This window comes from Palaemon carinicauda, chromosome 13 (assembly GCF_036898095.1).
Source record: "Palaemon carinicauda isolate YSFRI2023 chromosome 13, ASM3689809v2, whole genome shotgun sequence".
In the NCBI taxonomy this organism is placed as follows: Eukaryota; Metazoa; Arthropoda; class Malacostraca; order Decapoda; family Palaemonidae; genus Palaemon; species Palaemon carinicauda.
The window spans coordinates 128,192,227-128,215,247 of record NC_090737.1 but is presented as its reverse complement, the minus strand read 5'-3'; the positions used below and the strand labels follow the sequence as shown (position 1 = coordinate 128,215,247).

Below are 23,021 nucleotides of genomic sequence, written 5' to 3'. Positions count from 1 at the left end.
GTGATGTCAACCTGACTTTTTTAAGATCCCAAAAAATAGTGAGAACATTTCAAATGATAATGATAAAACCTTTAAAAAATATTTATGATGGCCAAACAACCTACAAGATAAAATAGAGATTGGTCATGCAGTACTCTGAAGCTGAGAAATCTGTTGAAAATAAATCTCACATAATTTCTATCATTTTACAATTTTCAATAAGGAAACACCGGGATTAAATGGTCTTAAGATAGATTCCAAAATTTCTTTTTCTACAAGTGCCATACTCTTCTCTTAACATGAAAAATTCTTATTTGCAGAACTCATCTACAAAATACCCTAATTCTTATAATGAAATATATTATTTCAATACTTACCCAATATTAAAATATATTATTTCAATACCTACCCAATATTCATATGCTTAGGTAGTATATTTAAAGCTAGAGCTTGAAACATAGAGATATATGAATATTGGGTAAGATTCAATGAAATAACAAATACCTATATCTTTTGTTACTGTTTTTGGCAACAAACTCCTGAAACGACTAAGTATTCAAGAATAGTAATTACTGTACCTTGAAGATTAGATAAACCATATTTAGAGGACTGTACAATCTCTTCAATGTTGTTTTGTAAATACTTCTTGACTTCAGCCTCTTCTCGTATGACTCTCTCAGCCTTTAGACCAAGAGGAACTTTAAAAGGATCTGAAAATTTTAGAAATCGAGTTGAATTTTACCTTATTCAATGTCTTATATATTTATAATTCAAATTTTCTGGGTCGACCTGTGACGCCCGGTGAAAAGAGTCCTTCTTTACACTTTTCTGATATAAATACTTCCAAATATACCAGAGAAATTTAAAGTATAATTCAAATTTATTCCATACTTAAGTGATTTCAATTCTTAGTTCACATGGATCATCAACTTTTTAATCAATTAATGGTATCTCAACAAAGAATATATATAAGTACAGTATGTGTGTGTACATATACTGTATAATTGCGTGTTCTTCTTATGAGAACATTACTTAGAGCATGCCCTATGTGACACTCTGTAAATTGCAAACATTCTGCTTGTTACTTTTCAGCCATACTTTAAATTTCTTTTCACCTGGCTTTACATCTTCAACTTTGGCTTACTTCATTTTGCATTTAAGAACCCATATTCTTCAAGCAAGCCCTTATAAGACCATCAAAATCTGACTTTGTATATTATCAAAAGTATTTTGTTATTAAAAAAATAAATATGCACTGTATGTTATAAAAATGTGATACTTTTATCATACATATTTTTCTTACAAACCCCTAAAAAAGAAAATACCTCATTCTATATACAGCAACTGGAATAAGGACTGCTCAGACTCATTGGACCAACAGGATACTTATTTTCCCATCTCAATTCCACCAGCATCTAAAATGTTTCTGTGCTTTTTCTAATAAGGAAAGGTATAATAGTTAAAGGACCTGTGATTCAACTTTTGACAACTTGACTAGGCCTCTTGATTTTCACAAGGATATTGGCACCAATGGCATCCTGGGCTTACTGAATGGACATTTCCTTCCACCACTACTTGGACTCCTGGCTTATCCAAGCCCCTTCAATGTATGCAAGAGAAAATTACCTGGAAAGCTTCACAGATCTGTGCCATCACCATGCCAAAGGCCAATCAAGGAAATTTATACCTAAACCCCTCCACTAAGCCAGCATATCTGATAATGAGCATCAACACCACCCTCCCGGAGAAGATGATTACATCAGAGGATAAAATATATTTAATGTATAACTTCCATCCATTCTCCAGGTACACAACTCTATCCACTAAGGTGTGGCAGTTGTCGATAGGGCATCTGGCTTAACAGGAAAAGCTACTCCCCCTCACCAGATTCAGGGTCTCCAAAATTGATCGAAAATACCATATGGAAGGAGAAGCAGAATCTGAAACAGGGAGCCCCACTAGCACTGGGGGGGAATGAGAGGTTTTCTCATTCACTGATGCCTCCATTCATGGCTAAGGTGCTCATGCTTTGGACCTTCAGACAGGAGTTGTCTAGACTAGGAAAACGATAAAAAAAAATATGAATGTCATGAGAGCTTTGGCTGATATTCTTAGGCCTCCAACAATTTATGGAGTAACTGTGAGATTAAAATATTGAAGCAAAGTAATTTCCAACTTGACTTCTCAGGCCAATTTAGGTGATCAAGGAGGTAGAAATACACACCAAAGCAATCATACAGGATAAGAATCAATCTTGAGATAAGTACTGTACTGTACATCTCTAAATCTCAGAACATCATCGTCAAAACCTCGATTAGAAGGAATGAGATACTCCTATCAGAAAGTTACTTTAATGCTGATGGATGCAAGGCAATATGCAGATGACTGTGGAATCCAATGGGTGATCTATTCACATTTCTAAACCGAACATTGTTTCTGTATTTCTCCTCACAGCCAGACTTAGCTGCTTGGATCACTGATGCAATTTTCCAGCTGTAAGACAGTGTGTAAGTCTATGCCTTTCCTCCCTTCAGTCTAATTAATCAGGTACTGGGTAAGCTGAGAGGTAAAAAAAAAAAAAGCGCCCATATCATTCTCATCTCCAAGTTACGGCCTCAGTGGAAATGGCTCCCATCGACTGACCTTGGTCATATCCCAGATGTAAGAGACTGCCAAAACAAGCACCTTTCCACAAGTTCCATAGAAAACAGGAAACTATTGATGACAATGGAATGTAAGGTTGATGAAGAGGTAATAAAACTGGGTAGCCAGGTGGGAAGAACTTAGGAAAGCAGCTAGGAGCAAAGGGACACTGCAGAGAACCTTTAGTAGAATCTACAAGGTGGTAATAGAAGTGTTTTTGGTACCCTCCCAGCTGCTTTGCTTTTCAGCTTTTACTTCACATTGTGGTCAAGAGGTTCGTATGATTAGCCTTGATTTTAGAGCTGCCTTTGGTCGTGTTAATGATGAGTCCCTTTTTTTCAAACTCAAACAGTTAGGTGTAGGTGGGTCTTTTCTTTGGATCATTATTAAATTTTCAAGTAATAGGTTGCAAAGAGTTGTTGATGAGCACCATAATATAGGAATGTGATATTTGGATAGTGTTCTGGGCCCATTACTTTTCAGACTATATACACATGACATGTGGTTTGGACTAGAAAACAAGCTCATTGCATATGCAGATGATGCTACACTCTTTGCATCAATTCCATCTCCTGAATATAGATCTTGTGTTGCTGAATCCTGTAATTGAGTTCTAGGTAAAATTAATGCTTGGTGCAAATTATGGGCATGAAGTTTAACCTTAACCTCAAAGTATGATTGTAAGTACATAAGTCGAGGACAGTGGCTCCTCAACATCCAGATCTCAGCGTTGATAATGTTTTTTTTATCAACTTTGTAAGACTTAAAATTTTAGGTAGGATTCTTTGTAGTAAATGTACTTTTGAAAAACACATACGGTCGGCCTCTTCTTCAACTGCATAAAAAATTGGATTATCGAGAAAGTCTTTTAAGATTTTTAGTGATCAGTCTATTCTAAAGAAGTGTTTTAATTCTGTCATTCTGCCTTGTTCCAAGAATTGTTCTCCTATCTGATCTTCAGCTGCTGAATCTCATCTTAATTTGTTGGAAAGAAACTTACGGTCTATTAAATTTCTTATTCCGAATCTTGATATTAATCTCTGGCACTGTCACTCAGTTGGTTCATTATGCATGTTGCATAAGATTTTTCATAATTCTGACCACCCTTTGCATTCAGATCTTCCCAGATAGTACCATCCTGTTCATAACACTAGGTATGCAATTAATTATAATAGTCATGCATTCTCCATCATGCGGCTCAATACTACACAGTATTCTAGATGTTCTATTCCAGCCGTGACCAAGTTGTGGAATGGTGTTCCTAATCAGGTAGTTGAATCGGTGGAAATTCAGAAGTTCCAACTTGCAGCGAATGTTTCTATGTTGAACAGGGTGACATGAGTCTTGTTTTATTGTTTACATATGAAAGATCTGTTTTAATATTATTACTATTCATAAAATATGTTATTTTGATAATAAAATAAATTTTTGAATACTGTATACTTACCCGGTGATTATATAGCTGCAACTCTGTTGCCCGACAGACAACTCTACGGTAAAAACTCGCCAGCGATCGCTACACAGGTTGCGGGTGTGCCCAACAGCGCCATCTGTCGTCCAGATACCCAGTACTCAATGTAAACAAAGACTCAATTTTCTCCTCGTCCCACTGCGTCTCTATTGGGGAGGAAGGGAGGGTCCTTTAATTTATAATCACCGAGTAAGTATATTCAAAAATTTATTTTATTATCAAAATAACATTTTTCAATATTTAACTTAGCCGGTGATTATATAGCTGATTCACACCCAGGGGGGTGGGTAGAGACCAGCAATATATGTTTACACTTTTATGAGCTAAGAGTTTTTATTTCATTTTAGAAGTTATCAAAATAACAAAAACAAAATAAATAGGTACCTGGTAAGGAAGTCGACTTGAACAATTACTCTGCCTTTTAAGTACGTCTTCCTTACGGAGCCTCGCGATCCTCTTAGGAGGATGCTGATCGACCCCTAGGATCTGAAGTATCAAGGGTTGCAACCCATACAACAGGACCTCATCAAAACCCCTAATCTAGGCGCTCTCAAGAAATTACTTTGACCACCCGCCAAATCAACCAGGATGCGAAAGGCTTCTTAGCCTTCCGGACAACCCAAAAAACAACAATAAAAACATTTCAAGAGAAAGATTAAAAGGGTATGGAATTAGGGAATTGTAGTGGTTGAGCCCTCACCCACTACTGCACTCGCTGCTACGAATGGTCCCAGTGTGTAGCAGTCCTCGTAAAGAGACTGGACATCCTTTAGATAAAAAGACGCAAACACTGACTTGCTTCTCCAATAGGTTGCGTCCATTATACTTCGCAGAGATCTATTTTGCTTAAAGGCCACGGAAGTTGCGACAGCTCTAACTTCGTGTGTCCTTACCTTCAGCAATGCTTGGTCTTCCTCACTCATGGGAATGAGCTTCTCGTATTAACAGTCTGATAAAATAGGATAAAGCATTCTTTGACATAGGCAAAGATGGTTTCTTAACTGAACACCATAAAGCTTCAGATAGGCCTCGTAAAGGTTTAGTTCGTTTTAAATAGAACTTAAGAGCTCTCACAGGGCATAAGACTCTTTCTAGTTCATTGTCTACCATATTCGATAAGCTGGGAATATCGAACGATTTCGGCCAAGGTCGAGAAGGTAGCTCATTTTTGGCTAGAAAACCAAGTTGTAGTGAACATGTAGCTTTTTCTGACGAAAATCCAATGTTCTTGCTGAAGGCATGAATCTCACTGACTCTTTTAGCTGTGGCTAAGCATACCAAGAAAAGTGTCTTTAAGGTGAGATCTTTCAGGGAGGCTGATTGTAGCGGCTCAAACCTGTCTGACATGAGGAATCTTAGTACCACGTCTAAATTCCAACCAGGTGTAACCAAACGACGCTCCTTCGTGGTCTCAAAAGACTTAAGGAGGTCCTGTAGATCTTTATTGTTGGAAAGATCTAAGCCTCTATGCCGGAAGACCGATGCCAACATGCTTCTGTAGCCCTTGATAGTGGGAGCTGAAAGTGATCGTTCTTTTCTCAGGTATAAGAGAAAGTCAGCTATTTGAGCTACAGAGGTACTGGTCGAGGATACAGATACTGACTTGCACCAGTTTCGGAAGACTTCCCACTTCGATTGGTAGACTCTAAGGGTGGATGTTCTCCTTGCTCTAGCAATCGCACTGGCTGCCTCCTTCGAAAAGCCTCTAGCTCTCGAGAGTCTTTCGATAGTCTAAAGGCAGTCAGACGAAGAGCGTGGAGGCTTTGGTGTACCTTCTTTACGTGTGGCTGACGTAGAAGGTCCACCCTTAGAGGAAGACTTCTGGGAACGTCTACTAGCCATCGAAGTACCTAGGTGAACCATTCTCTCGCGGGCCAGAGGGGAGCAACTAGAGTCAACCTTGTCCCTTCGTGAGAGGCGAACTTCTGCAGTACCTTGTTGACAATCTTGAACGGTGGGAATGCGTATAGATCTAGATGCGACCAATCTAGGAGAAAGGCATCTATATGTATTGCTGCTGGGTCCGGGATTGGTGAGCAATATATTGGGAGCCTCTTGGTCATCGAGGTTGCAAAGAGATCTATGGTTTGCCTTGGATGAACCTCGTTACTAGTGATATGTTTTGACCTTTTGACCAGATGAGCAGGTCCCTTGCGATCTCGTACAACGTCAGTGAGTGGGTCCCTCCTTGCTTGGAGATGTACGCCAAGGCAGTGGTGTTGTCCGAGTTCACTTCCACCACTTTGCCTTGAAGGAGAGACCTGAAGCTTTTCAAGGCCAGATGTACTGCCAGTAGCTCCTTGCAGTTGATATGCATTATCCTTTGACTCGAGTTCCATAGTCCCGAACATTCCCGACCGTCTAATGTCGCGTCCCAGCCTACGTCCGATGCGTCCGAGAAGAGAACGTGGTTGGGAGTCTGAACAGCCAGGGGAAGACCCTCTCTTAGGCTGATACTGTCCTTCCACCAAGTCAGGCAAGACTTCATCTTCTCGGAAATGGGGATCGAGACCGCTTCTAGCGTCTTGTCCTTTTTCCAGTGAAATGCTAGGTGGTATTGAAGAGGACGGAGGTGTAGTCTTCCTAATGACACAAACTGTTCCAGGGATGATAGCGTCCCTATCAGACTCATCCACTTCCTGACTGAACATCGTTCCTTCTTCAGCATGTTCTGGATGCATAACTGGGCTTGGCTTGTTCTGGGGGCCGACGGAAAAGCCCGAAAAGCTAGACTGTGAATCTCCATCCCTAAATACACAATAGTTTGGGATGGGACCAGTTGTGACTTTTCCATATTGACAAGGAGACCCAATTCCTTGGTCAGATCTAGAGTCCACTTTAGATCCTTCAGACAGCGACGACTGGAAGAAGCTCTGAGAAGCCAGTCGTCCAAATAGAGGGAGGCTCGGATGTCCGCTAAATGAAGGAATTTGGCTACATTCCTCATCAGCCTCGTAAACACAAGAGGAGCTGTGCTTAGGCCAAAGCACAGGGCTTGAAACTGGTAGACAACCTTTTCGAAAACGAATCTCAGAAAAGGTTGGGAGTCCGGGTGGATGGGGACGTGGAAGTAGGCGTCCCTTAGGTCTAAAGAGACCATCCAGTCTTCCCTTCTGACCGCTGCTAAGACTGACTTTGTGGTCTCCATGGAGAACGTCTGCTTTGTGACAAAGACATTCAGAGCACTGACGTCTAGCACCGGCCTCCACCCTCCTGTCTTCTTTGACACCAAGAAGAGTCGGTTGTAGAATCCCGGAGATTGAAGGTCCGAGACTTTGACCACCGCTCCCTTCTCTAGTAAAAGAGACACCTCCCGTTTCAAGGCTTGTCTCTTGTCTTCCTCTCTGTACCTGGGAGAGAGATCGATGGGAGACGTTGCTAGAGGGGGTTTCCGTACAAACGGGATCTTGTACCCCTCTCTGAGCAACTTCACAGATTGTGCATCTGCGCCTCTCTTTTCCCAGGTCTGCCAGAAGTTCTTGAGTCTGGCTCCCACTGCTGTCTGAAGAAGCTGGCAGTCAGACTCTGCCCTTAAAGGACTTGGTTCCTTTCTTCTTTCCTCGTTTCCCTTCGGCACGAGCACCTCCTCTGCTGGAGGCTCTGCCACGAAAGGGCGGAATAAAACGGGACGCTGGAGTGTCCATCCTTGGTCTAGCTGACAAGGTAGGCAAAGGGGTAGCTTTGCGAGCGGAGGACGCAACAAGATCGTGAGTGTCCTTCTGTATCAATGAAGCGGCTATTTCCTTAATCAGGTCTTTTGGAAAAAGGCACTTGGAAAGAGGAGCAAAAAGAAGCTCGGATCTCTGGCACGGTGTAACTCCAGCTGAAAGGAATGAGCATAGGTTTTCACGCTTTTTAAGGACTCCGGACACAAATGATGCAGCAAGCTCATTAGACCCATCACGTACGGCCTTGTCCATGCAGGACATAATGAGCAAGGAAGTCTCTTTCTCTGTCGGAGAGATCTTTCTGCTTAGGGCTCCTAGACACCAGTCTAAGAAGTTAAAAACTTCGAAGGCCCTAAAGATACCTTTCAAAAGGTGGTCCAGGTCCGAAGATGACCAACATATCTTTGAGCGTCTCATGGCAAGGCGGCGGGGAGAGTCTACGAGGCTTGAGAAGTCGCCCTGGGCAGAGGCAGGAACTCCCAAGCCGAGAACTTCTCCCGTGGCATACCAGACGCTCGATCTAGAAGAGAGTCTAGCAGGGGGAAACGTAAAGGCTGTCTTCCCTAAACTCTTCTTGGACTGCAACCATTCTCCTATCACCCGCAAAGCTCTCTTGGACGAGCGTGCGAGGACGAGTCTAGTAAAGGCAGGAGTGGTAGACGGCATGCCTAACACAAACTCTGACGGAGGAGAACGAGGAGCCACAGAAACAAACTGGTCCGGAAACATCTCTTTGAAAATGGCCAAAACTTTCCTAAAGTCCAAAGAGGGTTGAGTAGACTTAGGCTCGTCCAATTCTGATTGTGGTTCATCTATGTGTGCAGCAACATCATCATCAGAAAGTCCCTCATCCGATAACTGATGAGGAAACGGCAACGGAGTGGGTAACGGCTGGTTCGCTGAGTCCGGTCGCACGGGTGCATGCGTGACTGAGCCGGACGCAACGTCATGGAACTGCTGCCCAGTCTGTGAGCTGGCAACAACCATGGCAGCGCGGGGACGCACAGCGTCTACTCCAGACTGTCTGGACTGATGTGGGTGCGCAGTGGAAACCACACTGGGTTGCGGAGGTTGACGCATCGCGTCAAAACAAAGCAACTCTGACGGTTGTTGAACCTCCCGAACGTCAACGGAGACCTCCGTGCGTCGCTTAACGTCAACATGCGGCTGGCAGATCACACTGGAACGCATGGGTGGCGGAACTCTCTCAACTGGAGTGCGTGAGAAGGTTACCTCAGCGTCCACAGGACGCACAACCGATCGTGTGGAAGGTTGTAGGCTAGGTACTGCACTAGCTGGTGCGGCAGCAACCTTCTCCGCACGAAAGTCCTGCATTAGAGACGTCAGTTTAGACTGCATGTCTTGCAGTAGAGACCACTTAGGGTCTACAGGAGCAGGTGCGGCGACAGACGGTGTTACTGTCTGAAGCGGTACCGCTTTGCCTCTCTTAGGCGGTGAGCAGTCATCTGATGACGGCAGCGAGTCCGAACTGACCCAGTGGCTACAACCGGGCCGTTGGACTTGCGCTGAAGGGACCGACTTGCGTTTTAACAGTCGTGAGACCTTGGTCCAGGGTTTCTTGCGAGAAACACCTTCCGAAGACGAGGTATAAATGGGCTCTCTCGTCTTAGTTAGGTAGGAGCGATCTTGGGTACATACGCCCGATACCACGGAGGGAACGTCTGTTCGCTGATTAAAGCCTCTCGAACCCATTTGTCGTACGACATTGCTTCTCCCCTGGACTTGGGAGCTTGCAAGAGGTCCCGGACTAGGAGGACGACAGGCACGAACAGACGAACCCTCAAGCGCAACACTATCCACAACACTATCACTCGGCACTTTAGCACTTCCCACTGCACTTTTGCACTTAAGCTCCTTCACATCCGCCATGAGCTGATTACGGTCACTAGCAAGGGACTCAACTCTCTCACCCAGAGCTTGGATGGCACGCATCATATCAGCCATCGAAGGTTCCTGAGTGCCAGGAGGGGGGTTAGGAGCAACCACTACAGGGGAAGGAATAGGTTGTGGGGCATGAGGAGAGGATATATCAATAGAACGAGAAGAACTTCTCCTAACTCTATCTCTCTCTAGCCTACGTGTATACTTTTGAAATTCGATAAAATCGAATTCCGAAAGCCCAACGCACTCTTCACACCAATCTTCCAATTGACAGGTTTTATCCCGACAATTGGAACAAACAGTGTGAGGGTCGATAGAAGCCTTCGGAAGACGCCTTGAACAGTCCCTAGCATTGCACTTCCTAAATTTGGGGACTTGAGAAGGGTCAGCCATTTTGAATTGGTCAAAGGGAAATTCAAAAAGCTATCAAAAAGTCATCAACAAAGAATCCGTTATCAAAAAGAGTTCAAGGATTTGTGTGAAGAGAAACCCTGCACAGCGAAAGCTCAAAACTAGAATAAAGTACTTCACCAATTAGTTGTGAAAAAACTCCAGTTTAGCAACAGCGAGTAAGTACGTCTTGTCGATAGCTCGACAGAGAGAAAATTGAGTCTTTGTTTACATTGAGTACTGGGTATCTGGACGACAGATGGCGCTGTTGGGCACACCCGCAACCTGTGTAGCGATCGCTGGCGAGTTTTTACCGTAGAGTTGTCTGTCGGGCAACAGAGTTGCAGCTATATAATCACCGGCTAAGTTAAATATTGAAAAATGTTAATTCAATACCATTGTGAAATTTTAAACATTCTTAAATTGATCAGCCTAAATGTTATAGGTCTTTCATAAGATTTCCAAGCACTAGATCAGGTTAGGAAGGGCATAATAAGACCACCAAGTGATAGCATAAACACTGTTGTATCCAGTGACTAAAAATCCCCAATACAGGAATTTGCATAATTTCTTTTTTATACTACACAATACTTCATACATTACAGTAAATGAAAATTTAGATATTATGAATATTACTTTTATATGATAAAAATAACAAACATCTTACTGCAGACTTACCCTTTTCCTTAATGCCAAAGTTCTCCAATGAGAGTTCAGTGCTTTGGACATCTTTCTGACCTAAACCGTGACCAGCTAGTCCAATATCTGAAACTGCTGTACAGCCGTTCAAGTAAAGTACTTGCAGTTTAGTTAAAGACTCGCAGATGGCCTGTATAGAAAAATATTTTATTATTACACTTGAAAAAATTAGTGATTCAAAGAGATACTATAACTAAATATGGAGTGAATAAGCATCAAACTGTAAATATTTTATTATATGAAAATGTACATAAATTTTAAGTTTGTCAACACACAACATTATGCCACTTTTAAAGCCATCTTTGCATCTTGGATTAATCCTTTGAGATTCTGATGATTTCAAGTGATATCATTATATTTACAACTACTGTGTTATGATTCCGGTGATGTCATGATGTCATCCATACAAAAGTTTTAGTTAACTTTAAAGCATTATTTCAACTTTTTTATTTATTTTTCAACAAAGTAATATATCGCATACATTGCTAATTAGTTCCATAAAACCCAACGTAAGTCGATTTTTGACGTAGGCTTTATTTTGTCCTATTAAAGTGACTTATACACTCCCTATATACATACAGTGATAAACATGAAAAAAAAATGTTATTTTCATTAGTAAAATAAATTTTTGAATATACTTACCCGGTGATCATATAGCTGTCAGCTCTGCTGCCCGACAGAAAAACCTAAGGACAAAATACGCCAGCGATCGCTATACAGGTGGGGGTGTACATCAACTGCGCCATCTGTCAAGCAGGTACTCAAGTACTCCATGTCAACACAGAACCAATTTTCTCCTCGGCCCACTGGGTCTCTATTGGGGAGGAAGGGAGGGTCCTTTAATCTATGATCACTGGGTAAGTATATTCAAAAATTTATTTTACTAATGAAAATAACATTTTTCAATATTAAACTTAGCCGGTGATCATATAGCTGATTCACACCCAGGGGGGTGGGTAGAGACCAGCATTACATGTTGACATTATTATGAGCTAAGTATTTTGTATTTCATTTTAGCAGTTATTCAAAATAACAAACATAAAATAAATAAGTACCTGGTAAGGAAGTCGACTTGAACAATTACTCTGCCTTTTTAAGTACGTCTTCCTTACTGAGCCTCGCGATCCTCATAGGATGCTGAGCGACTCCTAGGAGCTGAAGTATGAAGGGTTGCAACCCATACTAAAGGACCTCATCAAAACCTCTAATCTAGGCGCTTCTCAAGAAATGACTTTGACCACCCGCCAAATCAAGTAGGATGCGAAAGGCTTCTTAGCCTTCCGGACAACCCAAAAACAATAATAAAACATTTCAAGAGAAAGATTAAAAAAGGTTATGGAATTAGGGAATTGTAGTGGTTGAGCCCTCACCCACTACTGCACTCGTTGCTACGAATGGTCCCAGAGTGTAGCAGTTCTTGTAAAGAGACTGGACATTCTTAAGATAAAAAGACGCGAACACTGATTTGCTTTTCCAATAGGTTGCGTCGAATATACTTTGCAGAGATCTAATTTGTTTAAAGGCCACGGAAGTTGCGACAGCTCTAACTTCGTGTGTCCTTACCTTCAGCAAAGCTTGGTCTTCCTCATTCAGATGGGAATGAGCTTCTCGTATTAACAGTCTGATAAAAAGGGTAAAGCATTCTTTGACATAGGCAAAGATGGATTCTTAACTGAACCCCATAAAGCTTCAGACGGGCCTCGTAAAGGTTTTTAAATAGAACTTAAGAGCTCTTACAGGACATAAGACTCTTTCTAGTTCATTTCCAACCATACGATAAGATTGGAATATCGAACGATATTGGTCAAGGCCGAGAAGGCAGCTCGTGTTTGGCTAGAAACCAAGTTGTAGAACATGTAGCCGTTTCGGATGAGAATCCGATGTTCTTGCTGAAGGTATGAATCTCACTGACTCTTTTAGCTGTGGCTAAGCATATCAGGAAAAGAGTCTTAAAGGTGAGATCTTTCAGGGAGGCTGATTGTAGCGGTTCGAACCTGTCTGACATAAGGAATCTTAGTACCACGTCTAAATTCCAACCAGGTGTAACCAAACGACGCTCCTTCGTGGTCTCAAAAGACTTAAGGAGGTCCTGTAGATCTTTATTGTTGGAAAGATCTAAGCCTCTGTGACGGAAGACTGATGCCAACATGCTTCTGTAACCCTTGATAGTGGGAGCTGAAAGAGATCGTTCTTTCCTCAGATATAAGAGAAAGTCAGCTATTTGAGTTACAGAGGTACTGGTCGAGGATACGGATACTGACTTGCACCAGTTTCGGAAGATTTCCCACTTTGATTGGTAGACTCTAAGGGTGGATGTTCTCCTTGCTCTAGCAATCGCTCTGGTTGCCTCCTTCGAAAAGCCTCTAGCTCTCGAGAGTCTTTCGATAGTCTGAAGGCAGTCAGACGAAGAGCGTGGAGGCCTTGGTGTACCTTCTTTACGCGTGGCTGACGTAGAAGGTCCACCCTTAGGGGAAGTGTTCTGGGAACGTCTACTAGCCATCGAAGTACCTCGGTGAGCCATTCTCTCGCGGGCCAGAGGGAAGCAACTAGAGTCAACCTTGTCCCTTCGTGAGAGGCGAACTTCTGCAGTACCTTGTTGACAATCTTGAACGGAGGGAATGCATATAGATCTAGATGTGACCAATCTAGTAGAAAGGCATCTATATGAACTGCTGCTGGGTCCGGGATTGGTGAGCCAAATATTGGGAGCCTCTTGGTCATCGAGGTTGCGAAGAGATCTATGGTTGGCTGGCCCCAGGTGGCCCAAAGTCTCTTGCATACATCCTTGTGGAGGGTCCATTCTGTTGGAATTATTTGTCCCTTCCGACTGAGACAATCTGCCATGACATTCAAGTTGCCTTGGATGAACCTCGTTACTAGTGAAATGTCTAGACCTTTTGACCAGGTGAGGAGGTCCCTTGTGATCTCGTACCATGTCAGAGAGTAGGTCCCTCCTTGCTTGGAGATGTACGCCAAAGCCGTGGTGTTGTCCGAGTTCACCTCCACCACTTTGCCTTGAAGGAGAGACCTGAAGCTTTTCCAGGTCAGACGTACTGCCAGTAGCTTCTTGCAGTTGAAATGCATGTCCTTTGACTCGAGTTCCATAATCCCGAGCATTCCCTACCGTCTAATGTCGCACCCCAGCCTACGTCCGATGCGTCCGAGAAGAGAACGTGGTTGGGAGTCTGAACAGTCAGGGGAAGACCCTCTCTAAGGTTGATATAGTCCTTTCACCAAGTCAGACCAGACTTTATCTTTCCGGAAACCGGGATCGAGACCGCTTCTAGCGTCTTGTCCTTTTCCAGTGAAAAGCTAGATGTTATAGAAGAGGACGGAGGTGTAGTCTTCCTAGTGACACAAATTGATCCACGGATGACAGTGTCCCTACCAGACTCATCCACAGCCTGACTGGGCAGCGTTCCTTCTTCAGCATCTTCTGGATGGATAGCAGGGCTGGGGGTTGATCGTCTTGTTCAGCAACGTCCTCATCAGAGGGTTCCTCATCCGAAACTGATTAGGAAACGGCAACGGAGTGGGCAACGTCTGACTCGCTGAATCCGGTCGCACTGGTTGTTGAACGTCTTCCTAGTGACACACTGAACGTCAACAACCACCTCCGAGCGTCGCTTAACGTCAACGTGCGACTGGCAACCCACACTGGGTCGCATCGGTGGAGGAACCACCTCAACTGGCAGACGCGAGTAGGATACCTCAGCGTCAACAGGGCGCACAACCAACCGGTTGGAAGGTTGTTGGCCAGGTTCTTCTCCGTATTTAAGTCCTCTATCAAGGACACAAGCTTGGACTGCATGTCTTGCAGCAAAACCCATTTAGGGTCTACGGGAGCAGGTGTGGCAACAGACGGGGTTAGCGACTGAGGCGGAACCATTTACCATCCCTGGAAGCCTTGTTATGAGTGACATAATAGTACTGCAAAACTTCAAAGGCTCGACAAAAGTTGAGAAGTTGACCTGTAAACAACTTGGAGCGTCTCCTGGCTAGGCGCCAGGGCGAGTCTACCAGAATTGAGAAGTCTATCTGGGCAGAAGCATGAACTCCCAAGCCGAGAACTTCTCTCGTGTCCTATCAGACTCTCGCTCTATAACCCAGTTTAAAAGAAGGGAAAACAAAGGCTGTATCCCTAAAACTCCTCCTGGTGCAAAAACCAGTCGCCTAGCCAACGTAACGCTCTCTAGGAGAACGAGAGAGCACTAGCTTAACAACAACGGCTTCGAAGTAGCTAGGCCTAGTGTAAGGTCTGACGTTAGGCGAACGAGGAGCAGCAGTTACAAGATCCGGACGAAGATCCTTAAAAAATCATCATGATTTAATTAAAGTCCATAGGAGGCTAAGCAGCTTAAGGCTCCTCTCCAAATGACAGAGTCCTCAAAGGAATATCAGTAGGAGGGAGAACAGCACTTTCTCATCTACAGGAACCTTGTCCGAGAAAAGCTAGGTTATCTCAGTGAGGGTCTCACTGGTGCATTAGCAGCAGACCAGAAGGCAACGTTATGTAACTGCTTGACAGTCTGTGAACTGTCAAAAACTGAACTGTCAACCACAACAGGTGCGTGAGGACATACAGCACTGGTGCATTAGTAGCAGACCAGAAGGCAACGTCATGTAACTGCTTGACAGTCTGTGAACTGTCAACAACTGAACTGTCAACCACAACAGGTGCGTGAGGACATACAGTGTTCACTCGAGACTGCTTTGACTGTCTATACTGAGCAGTCAAAACAACTCTAGAATGCGGAGGTTGACGCACCGCGTCAAAACAAAACAACTTAGGTTGTTGTTGTAACTCGCGAATGTCAACGGAGGGTTCCGTGCGTCTGTGAACGTCAACGTGCGGCTGGCAGGGTACACTGCGCATGGGTGGTGGAACTCTCACAGCCGGAGTGCGGGAGCAGGTAGCGTCAGTGTCTACTGTACGCACAACCGTGGTTGGTTGTAGACTAACGGGTGCAGCGTCAACCTTCTCCGCACGATACTCCTGCATAAAAGATGCTAACTGTGTCTGCATAGACTGTAGCAAAGACCACTTAGGGTCTACAGCAGCAGGTGCGGCAACAGACGGTGTTACTGCCTGTTGCGGTACCGCTTTGCCTCTCTTAGGAGGTGAGCAGTCGTCGGAAGACTGCAGCGAATCCGAACTGACCCAGTGGCTACAACTGGGCCGTTGGACTTGCGCGGAAGGGACCGACTTGCACTTAATAAGCTGCGAGACCTTGGTCCATGGTTTCTTACGAGAAACCTCTTCCGCAGCCGAGAAGTAAATGGGCTCTCTCGTCTTTGTGTGGGTGGGGCGATCTTGGGTAGATACGCCCGAAACCACGGAGGGAAACGTCTGTTCGTTGATCAAGGCCTGACGAACCCATAAGTCGTTCGACATTACTTCTCCCCTGGGCTTGGGAGCTTGCAAGAGGTCCCGGACTAGGTGAACGACAGGCACGAACAGACGAACCCTCGGACGCAACACTGTAACACTTTGCGCATATCACTTTATCACTTCGATTTTCTGTTTTGCACTTATTTCACTGAAATCGAAACTTTTACTGATTTCTACATGAAACACGTAATTCTACCCTTCATTAAAAGGTAGTAATTGCGAAAACAGTCGTATAATGCAGCTCATTAATACTAGCAAAAACAGAAAACATATATAAAGATAAAGAATTCAGTGGCTGGGAAAGAGACTAAACACTAGTTCAAATAAACTACGTTTACAATCTCTCACCGCACATAGCCTGGGGACAAGAATAAAACCCTAGAAACGTTTTACCTTCTTCCCCGTACAGCGACTAGGGAGGAGAGCAACACGAGAACAACGTTACCCGCTTGAACGGAACGTTTTTTCTCCTCTCTCTCCCTCCGTCTCTATCTCTCTCTCTCTTTCTCTCTTGATTTCGCACCTGAGAGAAGAGCCCAATTATATATCGTCAAAACATGTTATTTGGCTAAAGGAAAAAACTGAAAGGTTTTCCAAATAAAAAGTTCCTTTAATTTAGAATTTAAACCATTTAAGCTAAGAAAGAATGAACGAAACGTCAGAATCGGTTTACTCTTACTGCAAAGTGAAACCGTGATACACTCATCTCTATCGTAACGATAGAGCGCATGTTGAACGTCCTGAACGTCAACAACTGCGTAGTCTAAAAAACTAAACGTTAGTTCATCTTTGAAAACAGTACGAGACTATCAAAGAAATTCTTTCATAAAACATTAAATTTAAAAAGTTTTAAATTCTTTAAAGGCTAAATACGATATAACGGGCTCAACGTTGATTAACTTCGGTTCCAAGTTAGGACCGCCTACTATCAGGAAAGGTCGCATATAAACAAAACATAAAAATTTATTTTTATATGTTTATAATAAATGGAAAGTTAATCGAAGAGGCCTAATAAAGGCGGAGAGATATAAAATATATAGATCTATAACGTGTTAAGCAAAATTACTAAAAACCTAAACACACTTCCGTCTAAGGGAAGGGTCGGCCATTTAAAAGTGAAAGAGAGTCCATACTCTCTTTGTCACCATAATTAAATCTGTCCAAAACGAGTTCAAGTTTTGAGATGAAGATAAAACCCCTGCATAGCGAAAGCTCAAAACTGGAATAGTGTACTTCACCAAATAGTTGTGAAAACAAATCCAGTTAGAAACAGCGTATTTAGTAGGTCTTGCCAGTGGCACGACAGAGAGAAAATTGGTTCTGTGTTGACATGGAGTACTTGAGTACCTGCTCGACAGATGGCGCAGTTGATGTACACCCCCACCTGTATAGCGATCGCTGGCGTATTTTGTCCTTAGGTTTTTCTGTCGGGCAGCAGAGCTGACAGCTATATGATCACCGGCTAAGTTTAATATTGAAAAATGTAACCTGCTATTATTTCATATAATACATACCTATATAAATGAACCTCCATGTTAAGCACAAGCACTGTACAGTAATGTACACTGTTGTATGTATAAAAAGGGTTTTGATGACAACCTGTTTTTGTCAAAACCCCTTTTTTGAGGTTAAAGTGCTGTGAGGTCTCCAAGGACTTAGTACCAGAGTATTAATAAGTAGACTTGTGCCCATTTCAAGACAACTGTCTACAACCAAACAAGACCTAAATCACATGCGCATGTTTCCATGAGTAAGAAGAAAAAGTAACAAGTCTGACTCTTACCTCATGAGGTCTGACTAAAGAATACTGCCTAACGGACATTCCATTATTCTGCTCCTCCTGATGGGCCTGATTAACTAGATTTTTCTCTCCTAACTAACCCATATCGGCATGAGTAGTAGCGTAAAACCACTATCAGCTTACTGCATGATGCTGGAGATCAGTCCTGTTAGGACTGTTCACCACTAACTGATGAAGCACCGATAGCTGTCGCACTAGGCTCACAATCACTGACCCTACAGGTACAAGGTGATGCGTAAGCTCCATATTGGCATAAGGCAATGCAGTGAACAATACCCCTATTGGCGGACCATTCAGGAGATCGATTCAGATAGGACCGTTGACCTGAATCTGACAAAGCAGTGACAAAGTAGAAGTGGCTGTAAAACCAAACCCATAATTGCTAACTGACTCCAAAGATGCCAGTTGGCAGGCAAGTCCTGTATGTCATCTAACACACACCAGGCTAAGGAAGGATCAATCCTCCATACAGGTAGTAGGTTGCCCCGGGAACCAGCCACTCGTTGAGATACTACCGCTAGAGAGTTATGGGGTCCTTTGACTGGCCATACAGTACTACATTGGATCACTCTCTCTGGTTACGGTGCACTTTCCCTTTGCCTACACATACACCGAATAATCTGGCCTATTCTTTACAGATTCTCCTCTGTCCTCATACACTTGACAACACTGAGAAAACCAAACACTTCTTCTTTGTCCAAGGGGTTACCTACTGTACTGAAATTGTTCAGTGGCTATTTTCCTCTTGGTAAGGGTAGAAGAGACTCTTTAGCAATGGTAAGCAGCTCTTCTAGGAGAAGGACACTCCAAAGTCAAACCATTGTTCTCTTAAAATATTTTATTTCTCCTGTTTCCTTTCCTCACTGGGCTATATTCCCTGTTGGAGCCCCAGGGCTTATAGCATCCTGCCTTTCCAACTAGGGTTGTAGCTTAGGAAGTAATAATAATAATAATAATAATAATAATAATAATAATAATAATAATAATAATAGTAGTCTTGGGTAGTACCATAACCTCTGTACCATGGTCCTCCACTGTCTTGGGTTAGAGTTCTCTTGCTTGAAGGTACACTCGGGCACACTATTCTATCTAATTTGTCTTCCTCTTCTTTGGTTAAATTTTTTATAGCTTATATAGGATATATTTATTTTAATGTTGTTACTGTTCTTAAAATATTTTATTTTTCCTTGTTTCCTTTCCTCCCTGGGCTATTTTCCCTATTGGGGCCCCTGGGCTTATAGCATCCTGCTTTTCCAACGAGGGCTGTGCTTAGAAAGTAATAATAATAATAATGATAATAGTGGCAAGAACAAGAAAGGTGGAAACATACACCTTACCTTCCCCTGGCCTTGAGTGCTGATGTTTTTTCTGAGTAGAGCCGCTCACCTGCCCCTCGTGCAACAATGGTAACTGTCACACTGGTTTACGCTTGCTTGACTGACCCTGTAGGTATCAGTCCCAAAGGAGAAGAGCAATTGCTATAAGTCCCAAGGAACTTTTAGCTAAAGGCCATCCTACATGACTATTTTTCGTCATTATCTTCTCAAGAAAGAAATGTCCGGTGAAGGGAATGGAGGAGGGAGAAGAGATTGGTAAATGTGGAAGAGACAAGGTGGACTTTTCTTTCTGTTATTAACTATTCTTCCTTCACAGAGAAGTCTTAGTCTGGGCAATTGATAATGACTGCACTCCCCTGAGGAGAAAGGTATAAGACCTCCCTCTGAGAAGGAAGCTACAGGAGCTTTCTCCATTACTGTACAATACAAACCACTACATTGGGGATTTTGTCATAAGGGGACCACTAGGAATACTCACAAATACTTTAACAAATGGAACCACCGTATGTGGAACACTGTCAGCACCAGGTTAGCCCACCAGATGAATAATTTTCTCTACTGGGCACACTGGACGGGTGACAGTCAGTAATGGATTACTCCATCTAGAGGCAGGAAAACTACCACAGAGAGAGACAAAGACAAATTACACTCTGAGTTCATTATTTTCATGATCAGAAGACTGAAAACAACATTCCAAAAAGGGCGGCTACTTGCAGTCACCCCTTCACAAAGGTATACAACACAGGGTTTTGAAGATTGTATCCTCAAATGAACAAAATTTACCTCACCACATCTTACCTTTCGGTGCTTACCAGGGAAAGTGCTTATAAAAAGGGGAAAAAAAAAAAAACCAACACTTCTCACAAACAAATGTAAGAAGAGATCCAACAGTTGAGAGGGGGAGCGCGACGGTATATCTGTACCTGTCGCAGGCAATTCTGTGACAGGCAGGTGGACGAGGCTTCCCCGTTGATCCCTACTGTCAACAGCCAGTTACCTTGTAAAATATTCAAAGGCACTTCCCATGCTGCTGAATACATACAATCATTTTAAAGGACAAAAGGTTTGTACAAATGCATCAAGGACAAGACTCAATCCTTCAAGATAAAAGTTTGTAAATTGAAAATCACACGATTATAAATACCTGAACACTTTTGTCATTTACACCTGCGACACACATAGATATGTCAAGGTGCAACAAGTTGGGTGCCATTGCAGCAATACTGGCAACAGCCTTCCATTCCAGATCAAGTGATGCAACGCTAAGCCACTTCAATTTTGGTCTAGGCTCTTTACCAAGAGCTTCTTCAACACTCTCTGATGAGACTGCTTCCAAATGAGAAATGTTAAGTTCTTCTAAGTGCTTTAACTGGCGTAACTCTCTAATGCCATTCTGTGAAGTTAAACACAATACTTGAAACAATTTTATAAACTAGCCTGAAGAATTAGGCAAAATTGAAATAATACAGATTATATTTCTACCTCAAAATTATTTCATAAGAATATGTACATTATTATGCTTGCCATTATGGAGCAAGTTAGAATACATAATATACTTACAACATAAGAAACATCCATACCTCGGTAATCCCACGGCATCTTCGTAAATTGAGCTTCTTGATGCAATGGAGATTATCTCTTACCGAGAGTACTGCATAATCCGTTATTCTTGAACAAAGACTCAAATCTAAATCAGTGATGAACTGTTGATTCTTACACAAAAGCTGAATCCCACTCTTAGATAGCTGATCACATGACATTAAATGGACAGACTCTAATTTCAAGCCTGGAACTTTTGATAGCTTGTGCAATGATTCACTGTCCACTGAAGTCCGACCTAAACTTATTTCCCTCAACGTACTTGCATTTTTTTCTATATAATTCAAAATGTGGTCAAAAGTGAGAACATGGTCTGATGCTTGTACTCGCCCATCTGCAGGATAAAACCTTTTAAATATAGCACTATGGAAGGAGATCTGACAACCAGCCAGAGAAAGCTTGGTTAAGGACCCAACAACTGACATGAGACGACTGAAGAGACAATCAGTTAGATATCTTGAACAGGCCAAATGAAGTCGTGTAACATGTTTCAAAGCTGATGCAAGAACTTCCACATCCTCTGGATTATTCAACAAATTCCCTGTGAAAAGTAGTTAAGTATTACTATAAAATTTCCAAGAGAATCAGTAGTTATGTACATCGCTCCCCGTATTTGTGTAATAACTACTTGAGTGTACTTATCCAACAAATAATGAATCCTGTTGAATTTACAAGCAAATATAACTAGATGAAAGAAAAAAAAACTTTCAAAATTCTTGAAGTTGGTAAAGTAACTGTATACTGTAATATAAAATCTGAAATCACTGTGTTTCAGGATGTGAAAACAAGTCTACTGAAGCTGTTTTCCCTTTCCTTAGAAGGTTCAACGCAAACAACTCGTCTCTGTAAAATTCTTCTAATTCTGCTAATAAATATCAACCTGAATTTTGTGGTTAACTTCTATCTATTTCTCCCAAATTAAAGGGGTTCAATTTTTAAAAGAACCTTTTTCTCCCATACCACATACAGTATAGATTAAACAAACTAACCAAATTCAACTTTGATTTGTATCAATTTATGATGGACCATCATATGTTTGCCTCGGTGTTTGCAATGTGGGTTTTAACACATCAATGAAGAACTGAAATTTCCTTTGAGATATGTCCGGCATAGCGCATTTGAACCACTACCTCATATCTTTCACAATACTTTCACAATCCTTGTAAACTTATATGTCCATAATAGCAATTAGGAAAGAAATTTTATATTTTAATACTTCTCCAGGAGTGAAGGATATGTTGGCAGACTATGATGGGGTTGATACTGTAGTGGTGAAATTTGAACAAATTTTTTACTATTTTACTCGCAAGATATGAATAAGACATAAATATTGAAATTTTTTCATATTTAGAGTGAATGAATGATAACAGAATTACAGTATCAAATCCCCAAACAGGTCCTTTAGAAAAAAAAGCATCAATTAACACAAATTACATTTTCATGCAAAAAGCAGCTAATATCAACCAACACCCCTTGGAGCTAGTTTTCAGTGCATGAATGGCAAGGAGACTGTGTTGATAACAAATTTTACAAAGTTCTCAACTTTATTAACAATAACCTTATAAGGTGAAAATTCCAATTTAAAACTAATACACAAACTTAATACCGTAAGGCTGTATACAGCCATAAGATTGTGCTAGAAACCAATTGAAGAGATCATTTTATTTACATGAAGGGTTCAGTCTGCAAATCTCTCTCTTCTAGCACAAATTGAGCTAAAGGCTCCCCCAAAATTTTATCTTCATTTAACCCATTTTTTAGTTTTTCCAAGCTACAACTGCTATTACTTTGCTATACATTAATGGAAGGTACAATCAACTCATTTAATTTCCCCAAGACAGTTTTTTCTGCACTTTAGGTTAATAAGAGTACCTATCAGATCTTTTTATCCAAATAAAGAACATCAAATATGATAATTGACCTATAGGAAGTCACAACATCACATGCACAAGTAGTGAATCTGATTGGATGAAAAATGCATGTTAGATTAGATCTATGTACCAAAGGTTTAGTAGCAGCTGTAATGGATGTAAATCACCTGGAAAAAGAAAGACTAAGATGATCTAAGGACCTTCTCTTTTATAAAAAATAGACTACTGTATATAAGAAATCTTCGTATGACCATAATTGCTTCTAAATC

The 23,021-nt window shown here is 42.1% G+C and overlaps 1 protein-coding gene across 7 annotated transcripts in view; it reads right to left on the bottom strand.

Moving 5' to 3' along the window:
• LOC137652425 (F-box/LRR-repeat protein 2-like) overlaps nt 1-23,021 on the bottom strand; it is an 83,500-nt gene that overhangs the window by 23,122 nt on the left and 37,357 nt on the right. For 6 of the 7 annotated variants that reach the window (XM_068385834.1, XM_068385833.1, XM_068385829.1 and 3 more), the window contains exons 5-8: nt 20,863-21,422; nt 20,427-20,675; nt 10,732-10,882; nt 558-689 (exon numbers count right to left, since the gene is read on the bottom strand). In XM_068385834.1, the coding sequence (XP_068241935.1) occupies nt 558-689; nt 10,732-10,882; nt 20,427-20,675; nt 20,863-21,422 (1,092 nt within the window). The remainder of the gene's footprint in view (nt 1-557; nt 690-10,731; nt 10,883-20,426; nt 20,676-20,862; nt 21,423-23,021) is intronic. The other variant, XM_068385835.1, reaches the window with a different exon arrangement.